Genomic DNA, 24,050 nt, shown 5'->3' with positions numbered 1-24,050 from the left:
CGTCTTGAAACGAAGTTCACGCAGAGCTAGTCAAGACAAGCATTAGAGGTTAAAAAGTATGTAAATTGTCAAATTTTTTTTTTTTTAGAAAATAACCAATTGTTTTGCCAGATAAGAACCTTCTTCCTCGGCTGGGATCATTTAGATCTTGTTGAAGCTGCATTTTGGAAATTCAAACTTGCAGGTACCATAGAAGCTCACTATATGGAGAGAAATCCTGAAATGTTTTCCTCAAAAAACATAATTTCTCTATTTCTGAAGAAAGAAAGACATTAATATCTTGGATGACAAAGAGATGAGTAAATTATCTGTAAATTTTTGTTCTTGAAGTGAACTTTTCCTGCAATGGATGTATTGTATTACTTATTTATTATATATATAGGCTTACTAGAAAGGAGCTGATGGTCGAGCCAGAGTTTCTTCATCCGTATTTTGACAGATCAGTCTCAGATCACAGTGTCAGCTGCTCACTGAGTTTGATAGTGATGGCTTTGACCTCTGTGTACTCTGCCAATGCATACTCACCCCTGCAACACACATGGAATATTGTTGATACTCTTAATATTGCATATGTAAAATCATATGCAAACAATCAGGAAAACAAGCTTTTCCAACTCTAACTCTATAAAGCCCTACTGTATTATATTTGATAAGCAAATTAAGGCTCTGAATGATCAATGTGATCAAAACCTTGCTGAAAAACCTGTTCACAATCTACTCTTGTAGATCTTGTAGACCTCTTGTTGTCTGATTGATAGTTTATACTTTTAAGCAAGTAAAAGGCCTTTTAGTATAATCATAAACACATCCACCTTCAAATCTTTAGTGGTTAACAATAATAACTTTTACACAAGTATTGTTAGCAATATTTCAAGATGAACACTTACTTACTATTATTATCTATACATCATTTTTTTAAATCATGTTCAAATGTAAGTATCAAATATGATCATCAGGTTTTTGAGAAGCGTTTATCTGGTCATCTCTCAACCATTATTATTGCATTGCACTGTTTGTTTTGAAATTACAGAGCTTTGATCATAAAACTAAGCTTTTTAATATCATCTAAGACATTATTTAGAGTGACAACTCTTAACATAAATTGTGTGTTTGCTCATTGCTCATTAATTTGCATTACAAGCTATAAGAACTTCATACCTATTTTTGCCAAGTTTGTGCCTCTAAATAAAATTGAGTTAAAAGTTTAAAAGTATAAAAAGTTGTAAAAGTTCAAAAGCAAGTTGTTAGTTTGTTTCTAACATGATTAACTAGTTGCTAGCATGTTTGTAGCATGATTAGATTCCATCAATGTAAGTCTATGGGATTTTTTCTAAATAAATGATCTGAATAAAAATGTTATGTGCCATAAAAGCTGCATGCATATATGACATATATATGCAAACTTTTTAAAATATTAATTGTTAACTGTTCTATTAAAAAACAAAACTATTCTTTTATATTTCAGACTTTCCAGGGTTAAAGGAGTACTTCACTTCCAGAACAAAAATATACAGATAATGCACTCACCCCCTTGTCATCCAAAATGTTCATGTCTTTCTTTCTTCAGCCGTAAAGAAATGATGTTTCTTGAGGAAAACATTTCAGGATTTCTCTCCATATAATGGACTTCTATGGTGCCCCTGAGTTTGAACTTCCACTGCAAAAAAAGGCTTATCTTACTTAGTCTGTTTGTCTTGTTTCTAGTCAAAATATAAAAAAATTCTTAAATTAAGATGCATTTACTAGATATATTTTCTCTTGTTTTCAGGGGGGGAAAAACTAAATTGAGTGCAGTTTGCTTAAAACAAGACTAAATATCTTATGTCATTTTGCTTATGGAGTACATGCATCTTAATTTAAGAATTAAGTTTTGACTAAAAGCAAGACAAAAAATACTATGTAAGATAAGCCTTTTTTTGCAGTGTCCAAAATGGCTCTTATCTAGCCAAATTATCGATTATTTTCTAAAAAATGTACAGTTTATTAACTTTTTAACCACAAATGCTCATCTTGTCTAGCTCTGCGTGTACTTTATGTATTCCGAGTCAATACAGTTAGAGTATGTCAAAAAACTCATCTCATTTTCTCCTCCAACTTCAAAATTGCCCTACATCGCTGCAGAAGTACAGTACCAACTCAGTGTTTACAAAGTGAATGAGCAAAGAAGATCAAACACCTTTTACATAAAAAAGGAAAAAACGATTTAGGACGATTTTAAAGTTGGAGGAGAAAATCGTATGGAAGTTTTTCGACACGCAGAGCTAGACAAGACAAGCATTTGAGATTAAACGGTATTTATTTATTTTTTTTTAAAGAAAATTACTGATTTCGCTAGATACGTTTAGAGCCCTTTGCCGCTGCATTTAAACTGCATTTTGGAACAAATGGGCACCATAGAAGTCCACTATATGGAGATAAATCCTGAAATGTTTTCCTCAAAAAACGTAATTTCTTTACGACTGAAGAAAGAAGGACATGAACATCTTGGATGACAAGGGGGTGAGTACATTATCTGTACATTTTTGTTCTGGAAGTGAACTTCTCCTTTAAACTACAGTGTAAAAATCTCTAGCAACATAATCAATTATTAAAAATGTATGTTTATATTATTAGACAGCAATGAATGGAGGTGAAGACAGGTAGAAGAGCTGAATGTGTGAAGCACCAGCAGGACTCACAGCTCTCGGCCGTTTCCTGACATCTTGTATCCTCCGAATGGAGTTTGAGCTTGTAAAGCGTTGTAGCAGTTCACCCTGGAGAACAGAAAGAGAAATGATCTTTAACCTCACCTGAAACAGCCGCTCTCTCATTGCTGTATGGCATAGGATATACTTATTTACATACAGATTCAAAAGGCCATAGTTCACCACCTACTGGCCAATTGATATTATACATTTAGGTCAGAGAAGTCACAAAACTATTCATGTTTTATTATCAGGGTTCCTATTTTCCATTTTAAATTGTCATACTTTTCCAGACTCAAATTTCCCAACCTCTCAGTAGATTTTCAGAGCATATTTAACATAAATGGTTTATACGACATTTACAGTTGAAGTCAAAAGTTTACAGAATCTGCAAAATGTTAATTATTTTACCAAAATAAAAGGGATCATACAAAATTCATGTTATTTTTTATTTAGTAGTGACCTGAATAAGATATATCACCTAAAAGATGTTTATAAATAGTCCACAAGAGAAAATACTAGCTAAATATATAAAAACGACCCTGTTCAAAAGCTTACATACACTGGATTCTTAATACTGTGTTGTTACCTGAATAATCCACAGCTGTGTGTGTTTTTTGTTTTTTTTGTTTAGTGATAGTTGTTCATGAGTCCCTTGTTTGTTCTGACCAGTTAAACTGAATCCTCCAGGTCCCACAAATTATTTGGTTTTTCAACATTTTTGTGTATTGGAACACTTTCCAACAATGACTGTATGATTTTGAGATCCATCTTTTCACACTGAGGACAACTGAGGGACTCATATGCAACTATTACAGAAGGTTCAAATGCTCACTTATGATTCCAGATTTTCAAAGAGTTGCATTTCAGCCAAATATTGTCCTATCCTAACAAACCATACATCAGTGGTAAACTTATTTATCCATGGTGTATAATTCTCAGTTTCAAAAAATTAACCCTTGGTTTTGTGGTCCAGGGTCACATATATATTTCATTCTGCTCGGTAATATCACTATTTAAAACCCATATTGGTCCACCACTAGAATTTGTATTTATATTTATGAATATCCATTTTTTTTCTACTGTAAAAGCTTACAAATGAACTGCAAGAGTCTCTTACCAGACAGTTCCAGCCTCCAGCGCCGCAGACACGCTCATGGCGCGATGGATGTCATGTGTGAAAACAGCTGCCGTCAGGCCGTACTGTGAGTCGTTGGCTCTGTCAATCACCTCCTCCTGCGTCTTAAACTTCATGATGCACTGAACCGGCCCAAAGATCTGCAAAACACACACATCAGTGCAACACTTATCAACAGATGCTTACAGAAACAGTGCATGCAAAATGAACCTGCTGTTGCTTTTTACATGAAAAACTACAGGAGCTTGTTTCCATTCAAAAACAGTTCATAGTGATCATGGCATTTAAATGCACCAAGTTTTCGATGTGCAGCTTGAAAAGCAGTATAGATTTATTGTCCCCAGAAAATTACTCAACCTACAGCCATTATTGCCAAAATAGCTGGCAACAAAAGTGAGTACACCCCAAAAACATAAAAAGGCCTGGACGTTCACAAAAGACGACAGTATGGTGGATGATTGGATGATCCTCTCCATGGTAATAAAACATTTTACAACATCCAGCCAAGTGAAGAATACTCTCCAGGAGTTAGGCGTGTCACTGTCAAAGTCTACAATCAAGAGAAGACTTCACCAGAGCAAAATAGAGAGGGTTTACCACAAGGTGCAAACAAGGTCAGATTAGACTTTGTCAAAAAACATTTAAAAAAGCCAGACCACTTCTGGAAAAGCATTTTTCGGACTGCTGAAATTAAAATCAATGTGTACCAGAATGAACAGCTCATGATCCAAAGCTATAGATTTATTGTCCCCAGAAAATTACTCAACCTACAGCCATTATTGCCAAAATATCTGGCAACAAAAGTGAGTACACCCCAAGTGACACGTGGTGCTTCTCCACCTTATGCTTGAGGATGCCCCACAGGTGCCTAATAGGGTTCATCGCCAAAGCTTAAGACAGACCCTTTAAAAGTAACGGTTCAAAAACACGCCGCATTAAAAACATGAAGCCGAGCGCCAGTCAAGGTCGTGATGAAAATGTGCGTGCTTATGATTATTAGGATAATCTGCAAAAACCACAAAAAAGATGTTGAAGTGTTTATAAATGCGTCTTCAGCCATGTATTCACTCAGATAGATGTATCATTTTTTTTTCTTAAGAACATATTTGAGAACTTCTTAAGATTTTTTCAAGAATTGCACTTAAGAACATTCTTACGAACTTCTTAGAATTTATCTTAAGAAATTTCTTAATTTATTTCTTAAGAAGATATTCGTGAACACCTTCACCTTCAGCTTCCTCAGCAAGGCAGTTGTCATCTTGATGGTGTGTTTGGGTTCATTATTACGTTGGAAAACTGCAGTTCGGCCTAGTTACTGGAGGGAAGGCATCATGTTCAGCTCCCCAGTACCAGCAGCACTCATGCAGCCCCAGACCATGATGCTAGGCAAAACACAATTTTCTTGGTACTCCTCACCAAGGCATCGCCGCACGTGCTGGACACTATCTGAGCCAAACAAGTTTAGCTTACAGTCTCATCCGACCACAGGACATGGTTCCATAATTCATGCTCTTGGACAGGTTGTCTTCAGCAAACTGTTTGCAGGCTTTCTTGTGAGCCAGCTTCAGATGAGGCTTTCTTCTGGGACGACGCCTATGCAAACCGACTTGTTGCAGTGTGCGGTGTATGGTCTGAGCACTGACAAGCTGACTCTTCTACTTCTGCAACCTCTAAAGCAATGCTGGCAGCACTCATGCATCTGTTTCTGCACCTGACACACAGAACGAGTGATCAACTTCATTGATCGACCCTTGCAAGTCCTGTTTTGAATGGAACCCATCTTGGAAAACCTCTGTATGACCCTGACCACTGTACTGTAACTCGGTTTCAGGGTGTTACTGAACCTCTAATAGCCTTGGCCATCTTTGTGGAGAGCAACAATTCTAATTCTCAAATCCTCAGAGAGCTCTTTGCCATGAGATGCCATGTTGAACATCCAGTGGTCAGTATGAGAGAATTGTACTTAAAGCACCTAATTTGAACTGCTCTAATACAAGATACACAACTTTGTATGGTCCTGTCAAGCAGACAAAAACATAAACATGATGAATAGGACATGTGGCTTTGCATGGTTAAACAACATACTGCTGTTATCTCTTAGGGTGTACTCACTTTTGCTGCCAGCTATTTTGGCAATAATGGCTGTATGTTGAGTTATTTTCAGAGAACAGTAAATCTATACTGCTATACAAGCTGCACATTGACTACTCTAAAATATATAAAAATTTAATTTCTATAGTGTTGCCCCTTGAGAAGATATACTAAAATAGTTGCTGAAATGTGAGGGGTGTTCTCACTTGTGTGAGATACTGCATATATTTTATGAAAGAAAATCATAGTGATTTTATTGAATCTATGATATATTTTTTATACAAAACTATACAAATTGAAAACTATCTGGCTTTCTGAGGACAGAATTAGACCGCAAGTCTATAATGACACAATCCTCCAGCAGGTGGCACTACAGGACACAAATCCAGATTCTTGTCATCTGAAGATCTCTATGTGTGTTCAAAGTTAAGGTTATGCAAATTAATCTAAGATAAATTATCTCCTATTAATTTTAAAAATATTTATGGTTCACTGAAAACTAATTATTTCATCTAAGTGTAAAGATTTGTCATTTTAAGGCAAGACATTGGAGGTAAATAGGGTAAAAAATTAACTAATAGTTATGACCTTACTTACCCCGTCGATTGATTACATTGATAATTGCAAACACTTTTTTTATTACAAATTTTCTAAAATGTTAGGTTTAAATATGCAAATGTGGCATTATTTAATAAAACATGCCAATTTGCACACATGAAGTCAGTTTCAAAATTCTTGTTTAATTTTTTTGACATATAAAAGTCAAATGTTTTTACAGAGGGTATTTTGGGTAAAGACAGAAAACAATGTATTTTTTTTACCATTTTGGGGGGAATAAAATCTATAAAATTAAGCAAATTATATATGAACAAATCCCTCTGTAGAAACTTTCAGAATAAAGAAAAAGTTTGATGTGTGTAAGTGCTACTGAAGTGGAGATTTATGGCTCAGTGCAGGAGAAAAACTAATTTTGAGAAAACGGCCTTTAAAAATATGTATTGTAATTGAAATCTACTGACACAAATAGATATATTATTATTAATTTGTGCTATAAAAGAAACACTTATCAGTGGCTTTTGGGTGTTTCTTTCCACTAGTCTGAAATAACACTTTATGAAACGGCAAAAAAAACAAAATCTCAAACTTGACAGGTGCAGTGTTTTTGCCTGCAGAGGAATGTTTTACTATTAAGTGCACACATACTAAAGCATAGAGCAGCGTTGTACCTCTTTTTTGGCGATAAGCATGTGGTCTTTGACATCGGAGAAGATGGTGGGATGGATAAACAGTCCTCTGTCTTCCACCGCACATCCTCCGCACTCCAGCGTCGCCCCCTCCTTCTTCCCACTCTCCACCAGCTCCAGGATCTTATCAAACTGATGCTGGTCAATCTATCCGAACAGCATTAACACATAAGAAATCTGCATACAAGAAGAGAAATTACTCAAAAGTTGAATTACCCACCTGTGGCCCGTGTGAGGTTCGAGGCTCCAGGGGGTCTCCGATCGCTATATTCTTGGCTCTCTCCACACTGAGACGCACAAACTCGTCATAAATCGGCTCTTCCACGTAAACACGTGACGCAGCGGTGCACGCCTGACCCTGGTTGAAGAACGCACCCTTCTGCGTCTCCTCCACCGCTAACTGCACTGCAAACACACACACACTCATCAGTGAGCATGTTATACAACACGCTTACTCTTTTCCCATGCCCTTGTGCTTTGTTTGTTTCTTCAAAACTGAAGTGCATCACGCAGCAGTGCCAGTGTTCATGCTTTGATTCATTTGTAAACTTGATAACACAATGCATTATATCATTACACCCTTTCTGGAGTTTAATGAGCTGTGCATTGGCGTAAATCTGGGTTCATGTGCAGATGTGAACATGCATAATAATAGACGTATGTGAAGTAGTGAGTTCACAGCTGCAAGGGTGGTCTGGAGTATTGCAACATCGCTGGGACTGAATAAACTCCAGGCAGAAAAAAGCCCCTCAGAAATACAACCCGCACCAAATGCACTTGAATGAACTTGAATGAACTTTAATCATACAGTACACAGTACATAAGTCTAATATGTGACCCTGGACCACAAAACCAGTCATAAGGTTCAATTTTACAAAACTGAGATGTATACATCATATGAAAGTTCAATAAATAAGCTTTCTATTGATATATGGTTTGTTAGGATAGGACAATATTTGGCCGAGATACATCTATTGGAAAATCTGGAATCTGAGGGTGCAAAAAAATCAAAATACTGAGAAAATCACCTTTAAAATTGTCCAAATTAAGTTCTTAACAATGCATATTACTAATCAAAAATTACATTTTGATATATTTATAAAAGGAATTTTACAAAAAATCTTCATGGAACATGATCTTTACTTAATTTCCTAATGATTTTTGGCATAATAAAAAATCAATAATTTTGACCCATACAATGTATTTTTGGCTATTGCTACAAATATACCCCAGCGACTTAAGACTGGTTTTGTGGGCCAGGGTCACATATGTACTTTATTTGGCTGCTTAACCCTATAAAGCCTATTGTGTCATATTTGATATATATGTACAGTACCGTGCAACAGTCTTAAGTCGGCTATTTCTATCTTTTGCTGTAGAGTGTCTGTAGGAAATATCAGTTTGCATTTCCAAACGTTCATTTTGCTATTAATTGTAATAATCCAGTGAGAATTTTGTTTGCACAAGGAGTCAGTGCTGGCATGAGGAATCAGAAAAAGTGAGACAGTCTAAATCCAGAAGAACTGTGGCAACGTCTCCAAGATGCTTTAAGAAACCTACCTGCAAAGCTACTTAAAAAACTGCAAAAACTGCTTTAAATGCAAAGGATGGTCACACCAAATGTTGATTTTTTTGACAGCGTCCTAATTTTACAGCATTTTTACACAAGTGCTTCAAACTTAACAGTACTACAGCTTTGCAAAACGTTTACAATTTAAAGATCAGGGTTAATCTAACTTGTTTTGTCCTCTGGGAAACATGTAACTAAATATGATATTTAGGCAAAAAATGTACACATCTTCATTCTGTTCAAAAGTTTTCACCCCCTGGCTCTTAATGCATGGTTTTTCCTTCTGAAGCATCAGTGAATGTCTGAACCTTCTGTAATAGTTGCATGAGTCCCTCAGTTGTCCTCAGTGTGAAAAATCATACAGTCATTGTTGGAAAGGGTTCAAATACACAAAAATGCTTGAAAACCAAAGAATCTGTGGGACCTAAATGATTTTTCTGAAGAACAGCAGGCAGTTTAACTGTTCAGGACAAACAAGGGACTCATGAACAACTATCACTAAACAAAAACACAGCTGTGGATCATTCAGGTAACAACACAGTATTAAGAATCAAGTGTATGTAAACTTTTGAACAGGGTCATTTTTATAAATTCAACTATTAGTTTCTCTTGTGGACTGTATGTAAACATGTTTTATGTGAAATATCTTATTCAGGTCAGTACTAAATAAACAATAACATGCATTTTGTATGATCCCTCTTATTTTTGTAAAATAATTAACATTTGGTAGATTTTAAAAAGGGGATGTAAACTTTTGACCTCAGCTGTACTTGAGAAGTATAATGGCATAAGATATTAAGTTTGTAAAATGATTAAAAAATAAGTGACTTTTTGCTTAAAAATGAGCCATTGGAGTAAGAATAATAATCTTAATTCAAAATGATAACAACATTATTTTTCTTGAATCATTGACATATTTTTCTCATTTTTAAGCAAAAGGTCGCTGAGTTTTAAATTTTTCAGCAAACAAAACTTAATATGTTGAGACATTTTTAATGGAAAATAAGACAAAAAAACTAAGTAACGATATATTGTCTTTTTACTTTTTTCTTTTGTTTGCTTTTCCTTTTTTTGAGTTTGCTGATTTTTAGTGGATGTATAATGTTTCAACACTAAATCTTTTTCATTATCATTTAAAACCCAATAAACTGGTTTTATACCTTATTTTAAGTAAGGCTCATTTTAATAAATATATTTTATTAAATTTATTAAACGTTTTTAAGTATATTTCAATACTCAAAAATGTATTTCTGTATTGTAATAGTGTAATAGATAGTTTCCATTTTATTAAAAACAATGCATTTTTAACCCTAAAATGCATTTGTAACCCCAAAATAGCATAGAATAATACATTTTGATTTAAGTTTATAAGGGTACATTTTTTGAAATTGAAATTTATACATCTGAAAGCTAAACAAATAAGCTTTCCACTGATGTATGGTTTGTTAGTATAGGACAATATTTGAATCTGGAAAAAAATCTAGATATTAAGAAAATCGCCTTTAAAGTTAAAAGTCCAAATATCAAATATAAAATGTAATGAAAATTTGTTGTAAATTTAGTTGTAAAGTTAATCTGTAAATTTATAATTTTTTGCAGATTATTAAATATATTTTCAATGTATGTAGATTGAAAATATAAAATGTAATGCAAATCTGTTGTAAATTTTTTAAGTTAATTTGTAAATTTATACATTTATGCCCATTTTTACATCAATTTTCAATGTATTAAAAATATAAAATGCAACACAAATATGTGGTACATTTATAAATTAATCTGTAAATTTATACATTTCTGCCCAGTTTTAGATTTTTTATCAATGTATTTAGATTGAAAATATAAAATGTGATGCAAATATGTTGTAAATCCGTGAGTTAATTTGTAAATTTATGAATTTTTTGCATATTTTTACATCTATTTTCAATGTATATATATTGAAAATATAAAATGTGATGCAAACATGTTGTACATTTGTAAGTTAATTTATAAATTAACACATTTTTGCCCATTTTTACATCTATTTTTAATGTTTTTAGATTGAAAATAAAAAATGTAATGCAAATTTGTTGTGAATTTGTAAGTTAATTTGCAAACGTATACATTTTTGCCTATTTTTAGATCTATTTTCAATGTGTTTAGATTGAAAATATAAAATGTGATGCAAATATGTTGTAAATTTGTAAATTAATTTGTAAATGTATACATTTTTGCCTATTTTTAGATCTATTTGTAATGTTTTTAGATTGAAAATAAAAAATGTAATGCAAATTTGTTGTGAATTGGTAAATTAATTAGTAAATGTATACATTTTTGCCTATTTTTACATTTATTTTCAATGTATTTATATTGAAAATATAAAGTGTGATGCAAACACGTTGTAAATTTGTAAATGCATACATTTTTGCCCATTTTTACATCTATTTGTAATGTTTTTAGATTGAAAATAAAAAATGTGATGCAAATTTGTTGTGAATTTGTAAGTTAATTTGTAAATTTATACATTTTTGCCCATTTTTACATCTATTTTTAATGTGTTTAGATTGAAAATATAAAATGTATTGCAAATTTGTTTTACATTTGTAAATTAATTAGTAAATTTATACATTTTTGCCTATTTTTACATTTATTTTCAATGTATTTATATTGAAAATATAAAATGTGATGCAAACATGTTGTAAATTTGTAAATGCATAAATGTTTTGCCCATTTTTAGATCGATTTTCAATGTATTTAGATTAAAAATATAAATGTAATGCAAATTTGTTGTGAATTTGTAAGTTAATTTGTAAAATTATACATTTTTGCCCATTTTTAGATCTATTTTCAATGTATTTAGATGGAAAATATAAAATGTGATGCAAATATGTTGTAAATTTGTAAATGCATAAATTTTTGCCCATTTCTAGATTGATTTTCAATGTATTTAGATTAAAAATATAAATGTAATGCAAATTTGTTGTGAATTTGTAAGTTAATTTGTAAAATTATATTTGTAAATTAATTAGTAAATGTATACATTTTGCCTATTTTTACATCTATTGTCAATGTATTTATATTGAAAATATAAAATGTGATGCAAACATGTTGTACATTTGTAAGTTAATTTGTAAATGCATACATATTTGCCCATTTTTAGAATCTATTTTCAATGTATTTTCAATGTAATGCAAATTTGTTGTACATTTGTAAGTTAATGTGTAAATTTATACATTTTTGCCCATTTTTTATATATATATACCGTATTCATTGTATTTAGATTTAAAATATAAAATGCAAGAGACCAGCAAGTTTTCCATTTGGGAGGATACTGTACATATCGTTCCCATTCCCTGTTTTTCCCAGCATGGTCATTATTGTTTGAGCGGTGGGGTCTGGAAAACCACATCACTCACGGTCTGAGTCAGCAAACACAATGCAGGGGTTCTTCCCTCCCAGCTCCAGAGTCACTCTTTTCAGGTTGCTCTTGGCTGCCGCCGCTTTGATCAGCTGGCCCACCTGAAACACAAAGACAGCACGGGACAATAACGAGAGCACTTACTAATGATGCTCTGCTTGCATGTGACTTATGGATATCAGCTGGTTTGTTATGTAGATAATGACTGGAAACTTGACTTAAACAGCACAGCGCTTTGAAACATTACCGTTCAGAGCACTCAGATTCAGCTCATATGAAACATGTGCATCTCAACCTACAGATCTGATATTTGAACAAAATGGTTTAACAGTGTTTGAAGTGTGACATAACATTTCTAGAGACAAATAGGGGAAATGAATCTCAATGTAACATTTGAAATGTATCTGATAATCTTCTCTAAACTTATTAGATGGAAATAAATAAATAAATATTCATATATATTTTAACTGAGTTTTAAAATACACCAAAATTGCCAAGACATGAAAAGACTGCAAAGATATACATGAAAAATAATGTAGTATTTATACACGGAATTAAACATCACTTTTGGAATTAGAAAGGCAAAAAATCATTTGTGTATACATGTATGTATGTACATATATTTTTATGTATAAATATACAAATTTACAATACACTTGCTTTTTGAAGTATAGATTATTTTTTATAAATATATATTTTTTATGCAAAAAATTATTATGGTAATAATTATGGTAAGCAGTTCAGTTTAGAACGATATATTTTAAGCTTTTAAATGTTAATATATTTATATTTTTAAATGGAATGAAAATACATTCATGGTCTTTCAATGCATTTTTTTAAAAATATACTTGATAATATAAATATATTTCGATTGAAAATATAAAATGTGATGCAATTATGTTGTAAATTTGTAAGTTAATTTGTAAATTTATACATTTTAAAAATATATTTAAAAAATTTGATTTTTTGTAAATTAAGTAAATTTTTACATTTTTAAATTTTTGCCTATTTTTAAAAAATATTTTTTATTTATTTAGATTGAAATTATAAAATGTGATGCAAATAGGTTGTACATTTATAAGTTATTTTGTAAATGTAATTTTTTTGCCCATTTTTAAAATATATTTTCAATATATTTAGATTGACAATATATAATGTGTTGCAAATATGTTGTAAATTTGTAAGTTAATTTGTAAATGTATAAATTTGTGCTCATTTTTACATCTATTTTCAATGTATTTAGATTTTAAATATATAATCCAATGCAAATATGTTGCAAATTAGTAAATTAATTTGTAAATGTATACATTTTTGCAATTTTTCAAAATATATTTTAAATATATTTAGATAAGTTAATTTGTAAATTTATAAATATTTGCCCATTTTTTAAATACATTTTCAATGTATTTAGGTGGAAAATATAAAATGTGATGCAAATAGGTCATAAATTTGTAAGTTAATTTGTAAATGTATACATTTTTGCCCATTTATAAATTGTATACTTTATTTATTTTATTTTATACTAAATTTATATATAAAAAGTGTATACTTTTTTGCCAATTTTTAAAATATATTTTTTTAAATATTTAGATTAAAAATGTAAATTGTGATGGAAATATGTTGTAAATTGTAAGTTAATTTGTAAATGTATAAATTTTTGCTCATTTTAACATCTACTTTCAATGTATTTAGATTTAAAATATAAAATGCAACACAAATATGTTGTAAATTTGTAAGTTAATTTGTAAATGTATACATTTTTGCTTTTTTTTAACCTATTTTTAATATTTTAGATTGAAAATATAAAATGTAATGCAAATATGTTGTAAACTTGTAAGATGTTTAGTAAATTCATAATTGTATGCCCATTTTTAAATATATTTTCAATATATTTAGATTGATAAAAAAGTTATTTTGCAAATGTATACATTTTTGCCTATTTTATAGATATATTTTCAATCTATATTTTCAGAAATGTATTTTTATGCCGTTCAAACTTCAAAGTACATTTTGGCATGTAAATGTCTAAATACAATATATTTTTATTTTTAAATTTTTAAATTTTGAATGGAATGAAAATACATTTCTGGACTTCCAATGCCTTTTTAAAAAATTATATTAATATAATAAAATATATTTAGATTGAAGATATAAAATTTAATGCAAATATGTTTTAAATTTGCAAGTTATTTTGTAAATGTATAAATTTTTGCTAATTTTTCAAATATATTTTCAATGTATTTAGACTGATAAATATAAAATGTGATGCAAATAGGTCGTACGTTTGTAAGTTAATTTAGTAAATAAATATATTTATATTATCTAGAATTTTTTCATGCAGTTCAAAGAACATTTTGGCATCTAAAGGTTTAAATATCATACATTTTTTTATTTAAAAAATATATTCGTGTGTATTATATCAATGTAATTTTTATAACAGACAGAAAAAAAAGACTTTTTTTTTTAACTTTATGTCAACACTTGTTCACACTCATTTGTGTCTCTTAATCATTGTAATTCACTTTGGGAGCAAGATTTTGCTATGTTTTTTCCATAGTTTCCTGACCTCTGTAGAGCCTGTAAAAGCCACTTTGTCGATGTTCATATGACTGGCGATAGCCGCTCCAGCCGTTGGTCCAAACCCAGGCACGATATTCACGACTCCAGGTGGAAATCCCGCCTGTTTGTTGTAATGGAAAGAAAGGCCTTTATTTGTATTATTTATACAAACATACAAGCTTAATACTGTTTGATATAGCTTAATACTTTCCTCAAAAGAAGAAGGATAAAATGGGAAATGAATAGGTCAGAAAATTGCCCAGGGGGACAGCAGGACTCTTAATGTACACAAAGAGATGCTTTTCTTTTAGGACTTTAAACCACATTGATCTCATTCATAACGATGAAGACATAAATCATCTCTTTTTTTAGATGCAGACGGCTTGAATAGAAAGCGAGGGGCGGTTGACTGAAGGCTTGCAGCTGCAGTTTAGTCCATGTCATTACTGCAATTCATGTGTCCTGCTCTCTTTGAAGAATTAAACACGATAATTTGAGCGTTTTGTATAAACAGAGACAGAGCAACAACTCATTACCCACAATGCAGCTGAGTCATTTTGTAACACAGCCAGGTTCCCAAACCGCTTAATACCCCCCTAAGATTCCAATTGATGTTTAAACATTTCAACAAAAATACTGAAATAATGAAATACTAATTTTCTGTATGTAAGATCAGATTAATATTGTACTGTTGCATTTTAACAGTGTAATTTGAGTAGTTTTTATATCAATACAGTTTATAAAAAAAAAAATAGTACCTTCAGATTTTATAAATCAATGAATCTAGCAGAAAGTCTACCTTTTATCCAAAGTTTTTATGTTTGTTTTTCTGAGCAAAAAATAAATATCATACATTTTCCTTAATTTAAAGAAGTCACCTACTAAAAACTATCTTGTCAGGCATATTCACGGCAAATATCAATTTATGACACATATTAAAAGACCCCAAATACTAATTAGATGTAATCCTTAACAAAAAAATGTGCTGCTATCCTATGTTTTGCCCATTTGTCAGTAAGAATATTTTACCAATTTAAAATAAAATAAAATTTAATATGTTCTCTTATTCTTTTAGATATTTTAATATGCACAAGTCAGAATGAGCATTTTTACATAAATATTGTGTTTCACTGAATGACAATGTAACATTATTTCAACCAAATTTTGACATTTTATTCTCTGAAAACTGTAAAATGTATGTGAATGTATGAAAATGTAAAAAATGTGATGCAAATATGTTGACAATCTTTAAGTTAATTTGCAAATGTATACATTTTTGCTCATCTATTTTCAATGTATTTAGATTTTAAATATAAAGTGCAATGCAAATATGTTGTAAATTTGTAAGTTAATTTGCAAATTTATACATTTTTGCCCATTTTTAAAATATGTTTAAAATATTTAGATTAAAAAAATAAAATGTGATGTAAATATGTTGTAAACTTGTAGGTTATTTAGTAAATGTATACATTTTTTTAGATATATTTTCAATGCATATATATATATATATATATATATATATATATATATATATATATATATATATATATATATTTATATATAAATATTTTTTTTCTCAGTGAGATTAAAAAACTGTGATATAAAAACATGCAATTGCGAGAAAGTCAGAATTGCAAGATATAAACTCTCAATCCTGAGAAAACAATTTCCACAGTTTATTTACCCACAATTTTGACTTAATAACTTTTATGACTTTATAAGCAATAATTTGTATGGCGAAGTGCAATGTATCTAGGCCCGCTTCTGCCACTGAATAAAGAATAAAAAAGAAAATTGCAACTTTTTATCTCCCAATTCTGACTTTTTTTCTTATAATTGCAAGATACAACTTGCAACTGCTAGAAGGCATAACTGCAAGATACAAACTCACAATTTTAAGAAAAAATATATAAATCGTGAGTTTATATCATGCAGTTCTTAAAAATAAAATCAGAATTGAGTCGCAATTACCTTTTTTCTTATCCAAAGTGACTTAAATATAAAGATAATACAAAAAAAAAAAAAAAAAGGTTTGTATCATGCAGTTCTGAGAAAAAAGTCAGAATTGCAAGATGTAAACTTCTAATTGCAAGAAAGTCAGAATTATAGATATAAACCCTCAATTCTGCAGTTTATTTACCCACAATTCTGACTTTATAACTCGCAATTGTGAGTTTATATCACATATTTTGTAAGGCGAAGTGCCTTTTTTCCTCATAATTGCAAGATACAAACTCACAATTTTAAGAAAACACTATATAAAGTGTGAGTTTATATCATGCAGTTCTGAAAAAAGTCAGAATTGCGAGATGCAAACTTTGCAATCATGCAATCATTTTTTTGTCACAATTTTGACTTTATAACTCGCAATTGTGAGTTTATATGACATAATATGTATGTTGAAGTGCAATGTATCAAAACCCGTTTTTGCCACTGAATAAAGAATAAAAAAGTAAAAAAGGTAATTGCAACTTTTATCTCACTTTTTTTTATCCAAAGTGAAAAAAATATATATAGAAACTTGCAATTGCGAGAAAAAAAGTCAGAACTGTGAGATACAAAAAAGAAACCGCAATTCTGACTTTATAACTTGCAATTGAGAGTTGAGAGTATTACGCAGTTCTGAGAAAAAAGTCAGAATTGCAATATGTAAACTTGCAATTGCGAGAAGCTGCAAGATATAAAATCTCAATTCTGAGAAAAAAAAGGTAAATTCTTATTTTTTTCTACAATTTATTTACCCACAATAACTTTGAGATACAAACTCACAATTTTAAGAATTTTTTTTTTTTTTATAAATTATGAGTTTATATCATGCAGTGTCAGAATGCAGAGATGCAAACTTGCAATTGTGAGAAAAAAATACAATTGTGAGATAAAGTCACAATTAACTTTTTTCTTATCCAAAGTGACTTATATATGAAGATAAGATGGGGAAAAAACATATATACATGCATTTTATTTTATTTGATAGAAAGCAAGATATGTGCCACAATAAACCAATCAGAATCAAGTATTCCAGAGACCAATATAATACAGTATTTTATCCCTGGGGTGCAAAAAGCCTCTGCCAAACTTTAAATTGGCATTTTTATCATAATCTCACGATGGAGATCCATCATGAAGCCCCAGTTGGGAAACACTGGCTTACAAAGTTTGTACAACGTGCAATATCAAACCACAAAATCTGGGATACGAGAAAGGCTGCGCTGATGCAATCAATCATGGATGTCCATGTTAATAAATTCAAGTCAACAAACAAGAGCGCCAAACCAAAGCAATCCCATGAGCCCCGGCAGCCCTCTCACCTCCTTTATGAGCGCTCCGACGTGAAGAGCTGTCAGCGGGGTCTGTTCAGCCGGTTTAATGACCACCGTGTTCCCGCAGGCCAAAGCTGGCGCGATCTTCCACGTCAACATCAGGAGAGGGAAGTTCCACTGCAAATACAGAAAACAGTAAAATGGATTATGTGAGGAAAAATTGACAACAGGTTGTTAAATTACTAGAAAATAATGGACATCAGAGGTGAGAGTTTTCAATATTTCGGCAGATAATGTACTCACCCCCTTGTCATCCAAGATGTTCATGTCTTTCTTTCTTCAGTCGTAAAGACATTATGTTTCTTTGAGGAACAATTTTCAGTATTTCTCTCCATATAGTGGACTTCTTTGGTGCCCATGAGTTTGAACTTCCAAAATGCAGTTTAAATGCAGCTTCAAAGGACTCTAAACAATCCCAACCAAGGAAGAAGGGTCTTATCTAGGTAACTTTTATCTTATCTAGGACGCCACTTTTTTTCATGACGATAACGAGACGATGAGTAGATAAAAATGGCTCTTTGATGACTAAAACATGACGAGACGTTTGTGAGTTTTTTTTTTTGACGAGACGAGAATGGACGAAAATGTTAGTGGGTGGTCCGTCAGACGTTTAAAATGCACGACATTTCTGCTTATTGTGCATGCCAATTAAAACCGAAAAAGTATCTGCCGCTATGGCAAGCCGTTTTAGTATTAAATACTCTTTGCCATACTAGTATGGCAAGCCGTTTTAGCATTCTATCCTTGTTTGGTTATGCTCAACACGTCACATTGTTGTCACTCAGACAGACAGACGATTAACCATGATGGCGGCAGTTTGCACACAGGGTGGTCTCAAACGGTGAGAGGACTTATGGGTGTATTTCAAATATATGTCTTTTATGTCTAAAACATTCCTTCATTATTGTAATTATTGGTGAAAATAGTCGATCCGGAAGCTCACATTGTGTTGAACTATAGATCTGCTATTTTCACAACTTATAAGTGACACTACCCAACAGCAAAATACTTACTGACCTACATTAATTTGTTAAAAGACTTTTTCCCCTTTTTTTTTTGACTAAAACTAGACTAAAACCTTTTTGACTTTTCGTCGACTAAAATTGGACTAAAACTATCACATATAGAAGTGACTAAAATTCGACTAAAACTAATAAGCATTTTAGTCCAAAAGACTAAGACTAAGACTAAATCTAAGATGGTTGTCAAAAACAACACTGCAGAGTTCACACTAAAGCCGCTTTTCCACTATCGGGCCGAACCGTTCTCAATGCGTAACTGTTCTGTTCCGTGCCGATCCGGGCCAGTCAGCACAGATACGGTTTGATGTTCCACTGTGGTGCAGATAACGGAACTCTTTGGAATGTAAATACAAATGCGTCAGTCGTTGCCTTGGTAACGCAAGAGTAGGCAGCCCCGCTTCTACTGTTATTGTCCTTTTGGACGCGATATGCATGTTTGAGTTTTTTTATTTTTTCCCGGCACTGTTTTGACCTTTTCTTAATGCCCTTCTCTGCGAGACACTGTGCTATAATTTAAAACACTTTTTCGTTTCTCTTTGCACCCTCCAGCTGTTGTTGAATTTTTTTTTTCTGCCCAAATATCAATATTAGAGCAAATGTTTCATCCACAGACCAAAGTGTCTCGTCCATTTGTATTTATATTTACCGTATCTGTCTAACCGTGCCGAGAATTCCGGGCCGAGAACGGTTTGTAATCGTGCCGTGCACAACTGGAACCGTACCCGACCGTTCTAAGAACGGTTCGGCCTGATAGTGGAAAAGCGGCTAAAGCTACTGTAGACAAGACAAGCATTTGAGGTTAAAAAGTATATAAATTGTAATTTATTTTAGAAAATAACTGATCGTTTAGCTAGATAAGACACTTCTTTCTTGGTTGGGATCGTTTAGAGTCATTTGAAGCTGTATTTAAACTTCATTTTGGAAGTTCAAACTCGGGGGCACCATAGAAGTCCATTATATGGAGAAATATCCTGAAATGTTTTTCTCAAAATTTTTTATTTCTTTACGACTGAAGAAAGAAAGACATGATCATATTGAATGACAAGGGGGTAAGTACATTATCTGTCAATTTTTGTTCTGGAAGTGCACTTCTTTAATATCCACACTGTAAGTTTATCTGCTTCAACAACTGTTGCCGTTATTATCTTGCTAGGGAGAAATGTCATGTAGCTTTTAAGTTGCTAAGCAATTCATATTATAATTCATGTTGTTTACTACATTTATTTGTTTGGTCAAGTCAGAATTGCAAGATGTAAACTCGCAACTGCAAGAAAAATTCAGAGTTGCAAAATACAAACTTGCAATTCTGAGATAAAAAGTCAATCAATTCTGAGTTTTTTCTAGCAATTCTGACATTAATAATTTTTAGTAATTAAGTCAGAATTGTGAGAGTCTTTTATTCCCCCTCAGAATTGGGCATTATAACTCACAATTGCGAGTTTATATCTCACAGTTACAAAAAAAAGTGAATTGCAAGATACAAACTTGCAATTGCAAGAAAATAAAAAAATCAAGGAGAGAACGTGATTTATCCCTTTCTGCGTGTCTAGGTTAATGTTGACAGCATGATTTTTTTTTTTTTTAAGTGGATTAAATTATTGGTGGGGACACATCCCATCCGTCCACCCCAAATCTACGCCCCTGCTTACATAAATATGTACACAAATCACTTGTTTACTAGTCGAAAGTTGTTATTTTTACATCTTTTTGGATGTTGTCATGGCACTTAAACGTGTTTCTGGATTGCATTTTCACTTTTCTTATTTTTTTCTTTCTGAGTGAGTCTGGACTGAATGCCAGCGTTGCTTTCTCTAATTAACTCCAAACCAATCCCAAATATGAAGAATGATTTTATGATATAATCTCCAGTGTCTATCAACAGTTTGCACTTTGTTTCCAAAGCAACATAAGACATTTTCATTGATGGACTAAGATCCTTGGATGGCCTGATTTGATAGATGATTTTTAGGCTTTCGTAACTTATGGAAATTGAGACAATATGGTGTATCACTGATGACAATAACTGCATTTACAGTCAAGAATCACCCACCCACAATCTTCAAACAAGCCCTTTAATTACGATAACTTTGTTTATTATTATCAGAACAAGGAATACTCCCCTACGGAGGCATGGCATTCATTAAACTGGATTCTTTAAAAGTATTGGCCAAAATTGAGCAAAATTGCAGAATTCACTGTCACAATGTTTGAGTTTGCTTTGTGGTTGCTAGGCTGTGACATAAAATAGAGAGAAAGAATTAAAAAACATACACTATGTTGCTGGGTGCTTGGTAGGGTGTTATACATCATTCAAACCTTTTAAACCAGTCAAGAACACCCCAGCAACCACTCTGAAAACCCTAGCAACACCCCAGCAACCACTTAGAAATATCACTGCAACGACCCACATTTCCTTAGAGTTGTGGCAGCCTATCACCTAGAAATGCTTTAGCAACCCTGAATACCCCTGCACGTACTTAGCAACCACCTAGAAACACCCTAGCAACCATCTAGAATTGGCATTGCAAACACTCACATTTCCTCAGCATTTTGGCAGCCTAGGGCCTACCACCTAGAAATGCCCTAGCAGCCACTCAGAACACTCTAGACACCACTCAGAAAAGCCTAGCAACACCCTAGCAACCACTCAGAACACCATGGCAACACCTCAGTTATGGTGCGGGAATTAAAGAGCATTCAAAAAGATTTATTTTTTTTATTTTCATGTACTTAGATGGTTGCTAGGGTGTTGCACAGTATGTATAAATTGTACTAATTGTTAAGCACCTACCTAGTAAACACCTAGTAATGCCTTAGCAACTGCTCAGAAGAGCCTAGCAACACCCTAGCAACCACTTGGTACACTATAGCAACACAATTTAAGGTGACAGTATTAAAAAGCATTAAAACAGGTTTATTCTACTTTTTTCATTTGTGTAGGTGGCTGCTGGTGTTGCAAATAAACCACCTAGCAACCATTCCCTTCAACTCCCTAGCAACTCCCTATTAATACCTCAGCAACTTCACAGAAAACCCCAGCAACCACCTAGAAATGGCATTATAACCACAAACATCTCCTCAGCACTGCAGTGGCCTAGCATTTAGAAATGCCATAGCAACCACTCATAAAATCCTAGCAACACCCTAACAACCACTCAGAACACTATAGCAACATCTTAGTTAAGGTGACAGAATTAAACAGCATTCAAACAGATTTATTTTATTTTCATTCTCATTTACTTAAGTGGTTGCTAGGGTGTTGCACAGCATGCATAATTTGTACTAATTGTTAAGCACATACCTAGCAACCATTCTAAAAACCCTAGCAGCCATCTAGAAATGGAATTACAACCTCCCAAATCTTATCTGCATTGTAATGGCCTACACCTAGTTACACCCTAGCAACCATTCAGAAAAGCCTAGCAACACTCTAGCAACCACTCAGAATGCCATAGCAACACGTCAATTAGTATTAAACAACATTCAAACAGATTTGATTTTTATTTTCAGGTACTTACTCATGTAATGAATTAGCTACTTCTCAGAAAACCCTAGCAACCACATAGAAATGCCACAGCAACAATTCAGAACACCCTAGATATCACTCAGGAAAGCCTAGCAACTACCTAGCAACACCTCAAGGTGACAGTATTAAGCAACATTCGAACAGATCCCAATTCGAACTCTAGCAACCACCTAGAAATGGCACTACAACCACACATATCTCAGTATTGTGGTGGCCTACCACCTAGAAATGCCATAACAACCACTTAGAACACACTAGATACAACTCAGAAAAGCCTAGCAACACCCTAGCAACCACTTGGAACACCAAACTAACAATTTAATTAGTATTAAACAACATTCAAACTGATTTTATTTTCATGTACTTAGATGGTTGCTAGGGTGTCATCAAGATGACAGTATTAAACAGCAATCTTTTTATTTTATATTTATTTTATTTTTATTTACTCAGGTGGTTTTCATTTCCATTCCCTCCCTAGCAACTACAGAGTAAGGCCTTAGCAACTGCTCAGAAAACCCTAGCAATCACCTAGAAAAGCCTAGCAACACCCTGGCAACCACTCAGAATATTATATAAATAACTCAATTAAGGTGAGAGTATTAAACAACATTCAACCAGATTTATTTACTTTTTAATTTTTTTGGGTGGTTGCTAAGATGTTGCAGACCCCACCCTAGTGACTATTTTGAACATCCTAGCAACCATCTAATAATGCCTTAGCAACCGTTTAGAACAGCCTATAAACAGAAAATCCTAGCAACCACCTAGAAATGACATTGCAACCATCCACACCTCCCTTGTGGTGGCCTACCACCTAGAAACGCCCTAGCAACCACTCAGAACACTCTAGATACCAATCAGAAAAGCCTAGCAACACCCTAGTGACCAAACAGGTTTATTTTACTTTTTATGTAGGTGGCTGCTAGGGTGTTACATAGAAACCATCTAGTGACCATTCCCTTCAACTCCCTAGTAAATACCTAGTAATGCCTTAGCAACCACTTAGAAATTAGCAACCACCTAGCAACACCCTAGCAACAACTTAGTGATGTCACTGTATATTCTATTGAAGATGTAGTTTGTAAAGACTTTCAAAGACGTAGGAATGCTTTTTATTAATTGCTATTGTGTGAATGATTTGTAATCATGTAATCAATCAAAAGTAACTGCAGTCTGATTACAAGTATTTTAAAATGTAATATAACCTATTTACAATAACCTAATTTTTGTAATCTGGGGCCAGTTGCATAAAAGGTTTAGACAGACTTAAAAGTTAGTCATTGATTTTTTTTCTTTAAGACTGGTCAAATTTTTTAAAATTTGGTTACATAAAAACTTAGATTAGTCTAAGTTGGATCCAAAATATAAGACTGATTACCCCTTAGTTATCTGCTAGCTGGTCAAACGAGTTCTTAAGACACTGTCTTAACATAGAGACTAAGTTTATGCAACTGGCCCCAGATTGCATAATCCAGATTACATGTAATGAGTGACTACCCAGC

At 32.6% G+C, this 24,050-nt stretch overlaps 1 protein-coding gene across 1 annotated transcript in view; it reads right to left on the bottom strand.

The window, feature by feature from the left end:
• Positions 1–389: 389 nt before the first annotated feature.
• aldh1a3 (aldehyde dehydrogenase 1 family, member A3) overlaps positions 390–24,050 on the bottom strand; it is a 39,336-nt gene continuing 15,675 nt past the window's right edge. The window contains exons 6-13 of the mRNA XM_073837404.1: positions 17,989–18,117; positions 14,688–14,801; positions 12,120–12,222; positions 7,378–7,562; positions 7,140–7,304; positions 3,805–3,962; positions 2,679–2,753; positions 390–527 (exon numbers count right to left, since the gene is read on the bottom strand). Of these exons, the coding sequence (XP_073693505.1) occupies positions 452–527; positions 2,679–2,753; positions 3,805–3,962; positions 7,140–7,304; positions 7,378–7,562; positions 12,120–12,222; positions 14,688–14,801; positions 17,989–18,117 (1,005 nt within the window). The 3' untranslated portion in view covers positions 390–451. The remainder of the gene's footprint in view (positions 528–2,678; positions 2,754–3,804; positions 3,963–7,139; positions 7,305–7,377; positions 7,563–12,119; positions 12,223–14,687; positions 14,802–17,988; positions 18,118–24,050) is intronic.

The sequence above is a fragment of the Garra rufa genome, chromosome 3, assembly GCF_049309525.1.
Source record: "Garra rufa chromosome 3, GarRuf1.0, whole genome shotgun sequence".
Classification (NCBI taxonomy): domain Eukaryota; kingdom Metazoa; phylum Chordata; class Actinopteri; order Cypriniformes; family Cyprinidae; genus Garra; species Garra rufa.
Note: the sequence above shows the minus strand (reverse complement) of the source record. Positions and strands in the feature narration are given on the sequence as shown.